At 38.6% G+C, this 12,670-nt stretch overlaps 1 protein-coding gene across 2 annotated transcripts in view; it reads right to left on the reverse strand.

Moving 5' to 3' along the window:
• Window positions 1-12,670, reverse strand: part of Mitf (transcription factor Mitf) — a 31,100-nt gene that overhangs the window by 1,909 nt on the left and 16,521 nt on the right. For both annotated transcript variants that reach the window (XM_089846914.1, XM_089846915.1), the window contains exons 4-7: window positions 4,735-4,836; window positions 4,469-4,643; window positions 3,223-3,298; window positions 2,518-2,683 (exon numbers count right to left, since the gene is read on the reverse strand). In XM_089846914.1, coding sequence (XP_089703040.1) covers window positions 2,518-2,683; window positions 3,223-3,298; window positions 4,469-4,643; window positions 4,735-4,836 — 519 coding nt within the window. The remainder of the gene's footprint in view (window positions 1-2,517; window positions 2,684-3,222; window positions 3,299-4,468; window positions 4,644-4,734; window positions 4,837-12,670) is intronic.

Here is a 12,670-nt window from a genome sequence, read left to right on the forward strand (position 1 = left end):
GCTCCTAACAAAAGCCTACAAAATGTCCAAACACCGCAACAAAAAGCGGGGATATTTAAAGAGGGATGAGTAGCTCGAGCCTCCAAAGTTTAGTGTAATGCTATTCCTATGGAGGGGGTTGTTTGTTTACGTTTTGCTTAATTACTCGGCCCCTGTTTGTCGTAGCCCTATGTTCTTGGTATGGTTGGATGGGGGGACAAATTGGACTATAACATACTCAAAGGACATCCCCGTATCTCTAGTAGAACCAGAGTTACGAGCTTCCAAAGTTTATTGGTAAAAATCAAAAGTAATAAGTGAGACAAAAAATGAGTTGCCGACAATATAGAGGTAGCCTCAAGTTTAAAGTATCCTTGTATGGGGAGCAAAGAGGACTATAACATATCCAAAGGAGATCCCCGTATCTCTAATAGAACGAGAGTTATGAGCCTACAAAGTTCAGTGCTAAAAATCATAAGTAACATAATAAAAATAAGTGAGACGATAGCATAAGTTGACGAACATTTTGCTTAATATCTCGGCCCCTGTTTGTCGTAGCCCTATGTTCTTGGTATGGTTAGATAGGGGACAAATTGGACTATACCATACTCAAAGGACATCCCCCTATGTCTAGTAGAACCAGAGTTATGAGCCTCTAAAGTTGGGTGTGACGCTATTTCTATGGCATGTTTTTGAACATTTTGCTTAAGTACCTGGCCCCTGTTTGTCGTAGCCCTAAGTTCTTAGCATGGTTGGATGGGGGACAAATTGGACTATAACATATCCAAAGGACATCCCCCTATCTCTAATAGAACCAGAGTTACGAGCCTCTAAAGTTGGGTGTGACGCTATTCCTATGGAGGGTATGTTTACGAACATTTTGCTTTATTACTCGGCCCCTGTTTGATGCAAATTTCCCCGATTTCCCTGAACTTTAGTAAAAATTGCAAGCTTTAATAAATGGCGTAATAAATATTGCTAAGTATACAATTTTACAATCAACGAATATCAATCAATTTGAGGCGTTCACTCGATTCCTTTTAGCGGGAATAGATACAGGGCAGGGGAGGGGAGGGGAGTCATTTATTTTTAAATTAAAATACGTCAAACGAAAACAATGATCTAAAACTATGAATGCCTTATCAATAACAATAACTCCTCCTCGGAGCAGCAATGATAAATTGTTAAAGTTAGTCGGCGTTAAACTGAAATGTAGGTACTAGGATAGGCCTACGTCACTCTGATTCTATTATGAAAATGAAAAATATAAAAATGAGAATCTGTCCGCCACCTTCAACGCTATCTCTCTATCTCTCTCTCTTGTTTGATAAGATTTCAATGGGAAAATCTATTACGTATCGATTAAGAGGCCACAAATGACTTGACGAAAGAAAGAAGCGCCAGTGTTGCTGGATAACACCGACAGTTATCCTTAAAAGGAGAATTGAAATGGACAGACGACAAATAGGTAGTTCTTATAGATCTAGATTGATAACTGCTTTTGGTAAGTTTGTTAGAGTAACGAGACAACATTTGTATTTATGGATGGCGCCTTGGTTCGGGTTAGACCGAGTTGGTTCGGGTTAGACCGAGTTGGTTCGGGTTAGACCGAGTTGGTTCGGGTTAGACCGAGTTGGTTCGGGTTAGACCGAGTTGGTTCGGGTTAGACCGAGTTGGTTCGGGTTAGACCGAGTTGGTTCGGGTTAGACCGAGTTGGTTCGGGTTAGACCGAGTTGGTTCGGGTTAGACCGAGTTGGTTCGGGTTAGACCGAGTTGGTTCGGGTTAGACCGAGTTGGTTCGGGTTAGACCGAGTTGGTTCGGGTTAGACCGAGTTGGTTCGGGTTAGACCGAGTTGGTTCGGGTTAGACCGAGTTGGTTCGGGTTAGACCGAGTTGGTTCGGGTTAGACCGAGTTGGTTCGGGTTAGACCGAGTTGGTTCGGGTTAGACCGAGTTGGTTCGGGTTAGACCGAGTTGGTTCGGGTTAGACCGAGTTGGTTCGGGTTAGACCGAGTTGGTTCGGGTTAGACCGATTTGGTTCGGGTTAGACCGAGTTGATTTAGGGTTTAGTTGATTTACAAGCCCAGAGGGAGGCTGGGGTCTTCAAGGATCGGGGGGGGGAGAATAGGGGCGCTTACTGTGGAACGACTCGGGTTGGGTGGGAGGACAAAAAAGGGGGAGGAATAGTCGGACTTAAATCGTAATAGGTTCGTCTGTAGCGCGCCTATTTCTCTCACTAAGACTTCGCAAGCATCTCCTAGCCAAACTGTATTAGGTAAACGGGTGTTAACGAGGGGCCATTTCATTCCCCCTTTAAACCCCTCTCTCTATAAAGACGTCTCGGAGTGCGGGACCCCTCGGGCGGAAGATTGATTTATCTATTTGATTCTTTGAAATCTCTGGTAAAAAGGGATTGATAGATAAAGAATGAAGGGTCGTGTAACTGAACAGTGTCGCGTGGATTTAAGCAGCAGCGAGACAATGGCTTGCAAAAGACAAAAGACAAAGACAAGATAATAAGGTAGGGGGGAGTACGTACTTGTATCCTGAGCATGAGTCTCCGATTTGTTTGTTCCATTTTACGATGTTCCATCTCGAGACCAGGAATTCTTTGAATTTCTTTTTTGAGCACTCGTACGTAATCGCAAGACGCCTTCAATATCGTTCCTTTGTTTTGACGTTGCTCGCGAATCAAGTCGTAAAACCTAAATTGACGAGCGACAAGTACAAAGTAAAGGGAGACTGAAATGAGGCACAGTCCACCAATTCAATTACTAGTAACTTAAACGTATTAAATGGGAAATTAAACGAAATATTTCCGCCGCCCAGGTTCGATGTCTCTCTAGGAATAGAGCGGTGGTACTAAGAGGGGAGGAGCTACGGGGGGACGTAACGTCAATATAGAGCTATCTCAGTTGTGACGTCAGTGCCTAGATAAAACGTCGCGGGTTTAGCTTTGGCAGTGGTCGGCCATGTTTGGTACCGTTTTGATTCTACGGGAAATATCATTGGTGACGTCACACTTTGGCTTCTGAGATAGCTCTATTGGTAGTCTAAATTGTATGGCTAGAAAATACGGTCGCCAAAACCGAGGTAATAGGTAGGAAGGTGTGACGTCATGAGAAAGTTCGTGGTAGCGGACGACTATTGAATCAAGGGTCAAAGACGAACGGCCTAACTAACCCGGGGGTCACTAGGAAACCGAAGAATACTTAAAAAGATGAAGGTGTCAGTGGCTACTTACTGGTCATTACTTTTTGGCAGCAAAGTCCCCAGTTCTTTGATTCTATCGTTTATATTAAACCTCCTCCGTCTTTCAACTAAAAAAATTCAAGAAATAAAACCGAAAACAACTCAATTAAAATTAATTCAAACGACATTAAAGCGGGTAACGCCCTTTTTTCCCTAGGAAGGAAATATAAAAAAATCTGCACTCCATATTTTGAAAATACAGAAGAAAAAAAAGTACATGAAAAACACTGGAAGATTACAACAAAGACGGCATATATTATCCCTCCTGTAGTGTAGAGTCCGAGGAAATAACCACCTCGCTAAATGAAAGGTTCGTATGAGGATCGTGTTTCAAAGGGGGGGGGGTGAGAGTCGTCGAAGTGGGCAGCCCCTCGGAAGGAGTTCCGAGAAAGGCTTATCAGTCGGTTGGAGCGGAGGCCTCACTCAGGGACGGGGCCGACAAGAGCATGTCGGTACCTGTCAGGCGTCAACTTTCATCAAGATAGACGAGGACATTTCAAACGCCCACCATACTAGTACCTATCTCGAATTCATGCATGCATTCATTCATTCATGGGTAGAAGGCTCTAACTCTCTCTCAAAGAGACATACGAGACATAACACTCGATAAAATTCAACCACATATTTAAATACGCTTAAAAGAACCTAACCTAATCTAAGCATCATAAGTTTATAAGTGATATGTTCCTTCTATAAGTATGACACTAAGTATACAAGTTCGTAATGATAGAGCTAAGTACTAGGCCTACACTCGGTGCATGGTGGTTAATTAATTTTGCATGCAGGACTTAAGTTCCATCTAGCTCTCCTATTTAGTCTGCAATCATTACTAATTAGGCCTTTGACAGCAGCGACCGAGGGGGTAGACGCTCTGGATCTCTGTTTACACCCGAGTTCAAAAGAGTTCATCTTTGACAGTGCATTGAATTCAAAGCCTGATCGGAACTCACAGTTCAGCTCTGACAGGACATTGAGTTCAAGACATATTGTACACCTGAGTTCTCAAGTGTCTACCCCCTCGGCAGCACCTCATGCACCACCAGGCGTATGTCGCTTTACCCTGAATCTATGACTTACCTACCTAGGCTACCACTTCAAAATTACAAGCTCCAGTTTCTAAGTTACCAGACATTACAAACTTATGGATGGCCCAACATATCACTTATGAACTTATGTAAGTCGGCCAAGCAGGTTCTCAGTCTAACTGAACAAGTAGTGGTGATTTTAGGAGGACTTACTCATATTGTGGTTGTCCTTTTTCTGTCTGTCTTTATTGACGACGGCCAGGAAGTCGTCTTGACTGGCGGAACTGGGCGACAACTCGGCCGGACACGAGGACGACACTTGACCCCGGTAATTGTCGGCCGGATACAGTTCCAAATATTCGCCCGCCCCACTGCTGGTATTCGGAACCTAACACCAATCAACAATGGACCCGTGGATAAAGTCACCGCCATCCAATAATTGAGCCCCGATTAATTAATTAAATGTATTATCTTATTACGGTATTGGGTAGATTGGCGTTGACCAAGGTCGGCTCGATCAGATTAACGTCGGAATCCATTCCAGTTTCCAACTGTTGGAAATCATCCCAGAATTCATCCAACTAAATTATAAATAGACAACAAAATAGGTCTATACATCTTTAAAATAATTCATGGGTCTTAATTCTAAATGTTCCCTACAGGGGGCCATGGATTTTAAAAACTGAACTGAACTGGACGGTATAGGGGAGGGTCAAGAAGTGATATCTAGCTTATTAGGGGAGAAGGTCTAAATTCGCGCCACATTTCCAGCTCTTTATCTCCAGTCCAAACGTATAGTATAGGTGTTCGGAGTTAATCCCCGCCCCCTCTAAATTACAACCAGCATCATCTCATTGGTTCTTGAAAACTCGTGCACGTCAGCGCGACGCGAATGACGTGAAAATTGCAGTCATATTTTCAGACAGGAGAGGCGAAATAGCCCGGGGCCTCCTTTTACGTCCCCCCTTGTATTTTGAACACTTAGGCATCTTATACCTTCTCCCTAATAAACTAGACATCGCTTCTTGATAGAGTATAGTCGTTGGTGGGGAAAAAAAGAACTCGAATGCCGATCGGTTGATTTTAAAGTCAGGTAAATAATTTTAAAATCAGGTCTCTTGGCGCAATCGGATTAGTCGTGTTATTTCGCGGCTTTTTTTAACGATTGCATTTAAGATCGTAAAAATCATTTAACGATTTTCGAGCACGCTATGTGTACAGTGTTACACCGTCGCAAACGTAACACGAATTTTAAAGAGGCGGACCGAGACTAAACAGATTTCATATACAGATAATGCCAAATATTTAATTAAAAATAATAAAAAACATTCGAAATCAAACCCTGATTTATGTCCACAGTATTTAAATTTACGTTAATCATAAGTCACGTTTCTTCCATAAGTATGACACTACCTATACTATTCGTAAGCATGGAGATAACTAGTTCGAGAAGGAGATTGACGGAAGCGAGTCAATTGAAGTACTTACTACACTCAGTGGTGGTTAATTAATTTTGCTGGACTTAAGTTCCATCTAGCTCCTATTTAGTCCGCATTACTAAGCCTTCGACAGCTCCAGTGACAAACTTATGGATGGCCCACGAACTTATGTTTTAATTTAATGAAGAAAAACTTGGAAATTTTATCTAAAATTTATGTAAGTGTTTTTCATTTCAATTTGAAAGAACGAAAAATATTCAGCTTGAATCAGCGATTTAAAATTACTTTTGTTCGAGCTAATTTTGCGTGGAAGGCGTTTCTATATTCAACGGCACGTCTTTAAAACTAACTACTAGTACTACCTCCAGACACACCGTATTTTCACCAACCATAAGAAAGGGATTGTGAAATGTCTTTTGTCTTAAAACAATGTATGAAAAATAAAAAAAAACCCTAATAATAATTTGTCCCCAATGAGATTTCTACCCAGTCGCTGGTCTTAGGAATTTTGCCACCAGAATTTGATGCAAGCGCAAGAGCTGGATATCTTGTATGGGAAAAGTTAAATTCGATATATTTCTTTAAATTTGAAACTTGTAAAAAGATGAAAAAAAGTGAATGTATCTTGTCGGGGATCGAGTTGGAAAAGATAAAACAGATTAAAACTCTAGTTTTACAGATTTGCCCAACAAGCTTCCTCCCCCTCCCCCCTTTCCCTCCTGTAATACTATATTCCAGTAGATTATTTTTAAGCCACATTTTACATCCCGCACAAAAAAATTGGGGACATTCGATACACCAAGGCCTATTTTTGGCAGAACTGAAACGAAGGGAAAAATAACGTCTAAACGCCAAAATATATTAAATTGGTAAAATCCAATTAAATTACTTGTGTTTTTTCTTCCTAATTGAAAATTAAATATACGTTATATAATTATATTACTTTTAAACTAAGCTAAGCCTAATTGCTTACTACAAACAACTTTGAAGTAAATTTAAATTAAAGTTAAGCCATATTTTTATGGCGAATTTTATTAAAAATATATTAAATTGGTGAAATCCAATTAAATTGCTTAGTTTAATTGAGAATTAAATATACGTAATATAATTAATTTACGTTTAAACTAAGCTAAGCCTAATTGCTTACTACAAACAACTTTAAAAATAAATTTAAATTAAGGTTAAGCCCTATTTTCATGGCAAATTTTTTTTTTTAATACATTAAAATGGTAAGTTCGTGTAATTCAAAAGATTTAATTATTAATTCAATCGCAAAGTTCTAATTGAGATTAAAATACAATCTATATGTACTATTAAATATATGCTAAGCCGTTCTATTGGCTTAAGGGGCATTAGACTACGATGCTAAGCGGATTTATTTAAATAAACGTTTTAGGATAATTTTACTAACCTGCGCAATTGTTATACACTTAATTTCTCAAGTATTAAATTATTTCGAATGTTTATTCATTTTGTGAGTTAGGGGCTACTTTGGTAAACGCCATTATAATACAGAACGGTATTAGACTGGGCTGGAAACATTGACATCTCGCGTGTAGATGCTGCACCAAATGTACTCGTATTATAGGCTTAGGATTAACAGCGCGTCAATTGGAATCTGGTACAGACGCGTGTGCTATACCGTTTGTAGGCAGGTATAGGTAGACGTTCGATGCCTATTTACTATACTACACAGAACGAAAATACGAGGAACAAACCGAACCTATTTATTCAAAAGTGTATATATATACCGTTACCGTATCTGACTGAAATATATTACCGAGGGGGTAACCACTCCGCCGCCCGCTACAGGTGGGTGTTGCTCCCTCGATTACGGATTTAAAATTAAACATTATAGCATAATTAAATATAAAGATAATCACTGGCTAATTAATTAAATTAAATTGATTAAACGATTAATGGGTTTGATTAAAATAGACCTAGGTATTTTAAATGCGAGTTTTGAGCCGTGGGCCAATTTTAACGGATTTTACCCCTTTTAATACCAAGGCCATCCCAAACAGGGTAATTATATAAGGACCCAGAAGAACATACAGTGAGTGGGATGCATTGGTTCTATAGGAAATCAGCTGAATTTTGAGAATCTATACTTCTTTCCATGACCATGGTCGATTTTGCCCACACTACCTTTATGGACACTCCCCTAACTCGAGTTATTTCAACTGCAAGCTTGAATTAAAGAATTCAAACCCCTTCTAAAGTGACCAATCAAATCGTTATTAAATTACGCCTACCTGTGGCATGGTAACATATCACTCGCGCGAACATTCGATTCGGCTCGGCTCAAGGCGATTACGCGAGGCGAGTATAGAAACGTTCTAGCTCGGCGTCCGATAGCGAGCGCAACCAAATTTACAATAAAATCTTTTCCAATTTTTTTCCCCAGAAATTTACCAGAACTTTTTGGTAAACGAAGACGACTCTGGTATACACAGTAGATTCAAACAAGAGATAACAAACCCGAACACACAACCGAAAAGTAAATCAACTCATATATTTAACCGAATGATAAAACCCGCAAAGTATTCTTTGAAAATATTTACAAAGTCCACCATGCACCACTTGTTCAATGTAAAATAATACGGTCGTATCAATTTTTGCAAAAAGGGGCCTCTCTTGCGAAAATCCAACTTCTTTTAAGATTAAAACACAATTAACTCATTAATTAAGATTGCGTAGCTTAATTTTCGTAGAGGATTCGATACGCTAGACGCGGTTTTTTTTTTCTAATGGCGCGTAGGTAGACATCAACGACCTACGATTGTTTTCTAACTTTCAAATGGGATCGGCAAGTAGCTATAGGTTTGCGCCGATCGCCAAACATTTTACGTTTTATTCTGTTTAAAGAGAAATTTTTCCATAACTAACTTTTACCACAAAGCGACTCCTATCGGGGCTTACTCCTTATCGTATACTCATTTACGAAATAGAAGTTATCAAAACGTATATAGCTTCGTTCATCGGCGCCTGCAATAAAGAGTCTGAAGTTGCTGGCATTTTAATAACCTCGAAATTCATTTGTTTCCGTATCGATTGCGCCGTGAATTGCATTATATTCCAAAGCTAATCGCTACGCGTATCCAATTAGCACGGCTTAAGTTTGAGAATAGCTTCGGATTTGGTGCAAACTCGGGTTGATTTCCGGCTCTGGGGGAGCGCGAGCGCGCGCGCGATTTCATTCTGATTTATCAGAGTTTAAAGGTGAAGTTATAAACTATCTGGTTGATTGATCGCTCGACGTTTGAAAGGGCCGCGTCGTCTATTTACGCGATAAGCCATCTCTCTCGGGATTTAACGGTGCTATCCCTTTAAAGAGACGGCGGGGGGGGGGCGTCTACAATCGGTTTAATAAGAGATCTCTATAAGAAATAACGGAACACTCTCTCCCTTTAAAAGGCGAAAGGGGGGGATTTGAGATCTCTAACGGGACTCTCTTCACTTTCAGCAGACAGTAGACTAGACTCTCCCTTTAAAAGGCAAAGGGGGGGGGGATTTGAGATCTCTATAACGGGACTCGACTCTTCACTTTCAGCAGACAGATTAGACTCTCCCTTTAAAAGGCAAAAGGGAGGGGATTTAAATTATACATTAGATTCGATCTTTATATCTTTATCTATATTTATACATGTAGAGAGAGAGAGAGAGAGAGAGAGAGATACGGGGGGGGGGGGGGTCTTATTTGAAAGGAATATAGAAAAAGTGTTGAGGGAACTTTGGCTCCTCGTTATTTGGAGAAGAATGCCAAAAGATACAGTTTATGTTATCAGAATACACACAAAAAAGAACTAATCGATATTTCGATATCAAGGAGCTGGTCCATTGTTTCAAATATTCCACTCCAAAATGATTGCCCGATCTGACAACCGTTATCTACTACGCGTGCGCCTAACATCCTTTTTACTAACAATAAATTGAAATTAAAACTTTCAATTCAAACTAATTGGGACTAATTACGAATTAATTAGACTAGTTGGGTCGTGGGATTAACGCGAGTTGGTTGAACAAGTTGATCACTGTTCAATTTTTGCTGATTCAACTTTTTGACCCATCTATTACAGTCATAAATTTTATCATCCGAGTTTCGAGTAAAATTTGCGGATAAATAATTGCAAAAAAATATAAGGCAATTTTAAGCACATTAAACAAGATAAACAAGAGGGTATGCGAGCTAGCTGAGTCGGTCGGCTTGGGGTCAAGGTTGCGAGTTCACTGCATGCATATGAGAGGCCTGAACCATAGTTTTCCAATGGATAATATCCGACCCCGCAGCGTCGAAATCAAGCGATCAATCAAAATTTCCTAAATGAAGGATATAGAGTGAGGGGCAGGGGGAGGGGATGGAGAAACTTGAGAAGCCTTGACTAGTTGATAATTAGGGGGTCTGGGAAACCAGTAACTTATCAGGGCAGGGGGGGGACAAGCATCTAAAATCTGACCACAGATTGGATACTTTTACGTAACAAGACTTATAAGATAAAATTTGAAATACGCTCCGGATATGACACACGATTGACTGATATTAGCCAGCCAGCGTCGGCTCAGACTTAAATAACAAAGTAATTAATAACTCATAGAAAATTAATCGGCATGCAGCTCCTTCCTTAAGCCTTTGTTAAAATTAAAACCATATGCAAATTACAACTTACAAGTTAAAAGTCGGCGAGAAGAAAAGAAAGAACCAGGGAATTTATATTATATTGTGATTTAGCCCAAACCGACCACGAATCCTTTAAAAGAGGACCCCCCCTTTTTAAGTGGTTTACGCCCCCCAACACCATCCTTTCTTTAGATGGGCGGAATACATTTAATGAAGGGTTAGTTGGAAGAACCCCTATGTGCATAATACATAACCACAATGCAAGAACGCACTGCCCATATATATTATGTTTAAGGTGGATTGGATAACAAGTCTTTCCCAATTATAACGTACTTAAAACTCTTCAGGTTAATTATCACCGATTACTAATTACTGTACTTGTAGAATTAAATTTGAACTAAAGAATTAATATTCGAATAATTAAACGTCTTTCTTAATTAGCATAATTAATAATTAAAGAAGGGAATTTAATTTCACGTTGAATTAAGACCTGAATATTCTAATTTAGAAGTTGGAAACCGATCAATTAAAAAAGTTTTAATTCGCTCGGCTAATTAGTATGATTAATAATTAAAGGGAATTAATTTCACGTTTAATTAAGACCTGAATATTCTAATTTAGAAGTTGGCAACCGATCAATTTAAACAGAACAGTTTTAATTGGCTCGGTTTTCAAATGACATCGTAGGCCGCCACCACCAATTAAGACAGATTGTAATTAAAATCAATTAAATTTGAGTCTTACCTTCATCGCGTTACGTAATTAGTAATTAAACTTCAAACGAATGCAAAAGAACACAAGTAGGAGTTGAGACAACACAAACACGACACGAAATTGGTTCATCAATTCATTTAAACACTTCCTTAATCACCACTAATAGTTAATTATATTAATTAAGTCTCGTTTGTTACACTTAATTGTATTTAGCGTTGTTGGCTTATACACTGAGCGAGCGAGCAAAGGCCGGGCGGGCTATTTCAAGTCGACGCTCGGCTATTTGGCGAATATTTGGCGGCAAACGTCGGGGCAGATTCTCGGCGCTTAAAAAAACTCGTTTCGAAGCGAGTACTTATGTAAGAGACCCGTTTTAAAAACGACTCGAAATTAGAAAAATAATATAAAAAGATTGCTTTGCGCGGGGATCGAGAAATGCCGACTATTCGTGCACTGCAATTTATATCGTTTAAAAAATTATTCGACTATATATCTATCGACTACATGCATACATGCATACATACACGCATACATACACGCGCAGTCGATATATTAACTATATAGCATTTCTTTATTTTTTTATCTTGTTAAATTATTTTTCTTTTTCATTAAAAGAAGGCATTTATCGTCTTTAAGAATATAAACCGGATTCTTATGAATATTTTAATTTTGTAATTATTAATTTATTTAAAGTATCTAATGTTTTTTAATGACCGTGCCACCAAAAATACATTCCCGTAAATCACTTCACTGGACGAGCAATAAGTGAAATATAAAATGTCTCGTGCCGCGCCTTTAGCTCGCGGCCAAAATTCGTCTATTAAAAGTTCATTTCACGAGCTGTTTATTGAAAAGTTAAATGCACGAGCTATTTATTAAAAATAGAAATTCACGAGCTATTTATTAAAAATAGAAATTCACGAGATATTTATTAAAAATAGAAATGCACGAGCTATTTATTAAAAATAGAAATTCACGAGCTATTTATTAAAAATAGAAATTCACGAGATATTTATTAAAAATAGAAATTCACGAGATATTTATTAAAAATAGAAATTTACGAGCTATTTATTAGAAACTGAAATTCACGAGCTATTTATTAAAAAGTTAAATTCACGAGCTATTTATTAAAAAGTTAAATTCACGAGCTATTTATTAAAAAGTTAAATTCACGAGCTATTTATTAAAAAGTTAAATTCACGAGCTATTTATTGAAAAATAGAAATCCACGAGCTCTTTATTAAAAAGTGAAACTGAAATTCGGGCACTTTTCACGAGCTATTATTAAAAAGTGAAACTGAAATTCGGACACTTTTCACGAGCTATTATTAAAAAGTGAAACTGAAATTCGGACACTTTTCACGAGCTATTATTAAAAAGTGAAACTGAAATTCGGACACTTTTCACGAGCTATTATTAAAAAGTGAAACTGAAATTCGGACACTTTTCACGAGCTCTTTATTAAAAAGTGAAACTGAAATTCGGACACTAACTTTTCACGCGCTATTTTTAAAACATTTTTAAAACGCGAGTTCATGATATTTTAGCTGGCGGTGTTAAACATTTTGAAGTGAATAACAAGGCGCGCGATGTTTGGCGTAAAACTGGAAAATAATTGGAAAAAGTCGTCGTCGGTGCAGACTG

The sequence above is a fragment of the Phalangium opilio genome, unplaced genomic scaffold (genome assembly GCF_054372755.1).
Source record: "Phalangium opilio isolate 3A_F unplaced genomic scaffold, DU_Popi_V2 ptg000081l_1, whole genome shotgun sequence".
NCBI lineage: Eukaryota > Metazoa > Arthropoda > Arachnida > Opiliones > Phalangiidae > Phalangium > Phalangium opilio.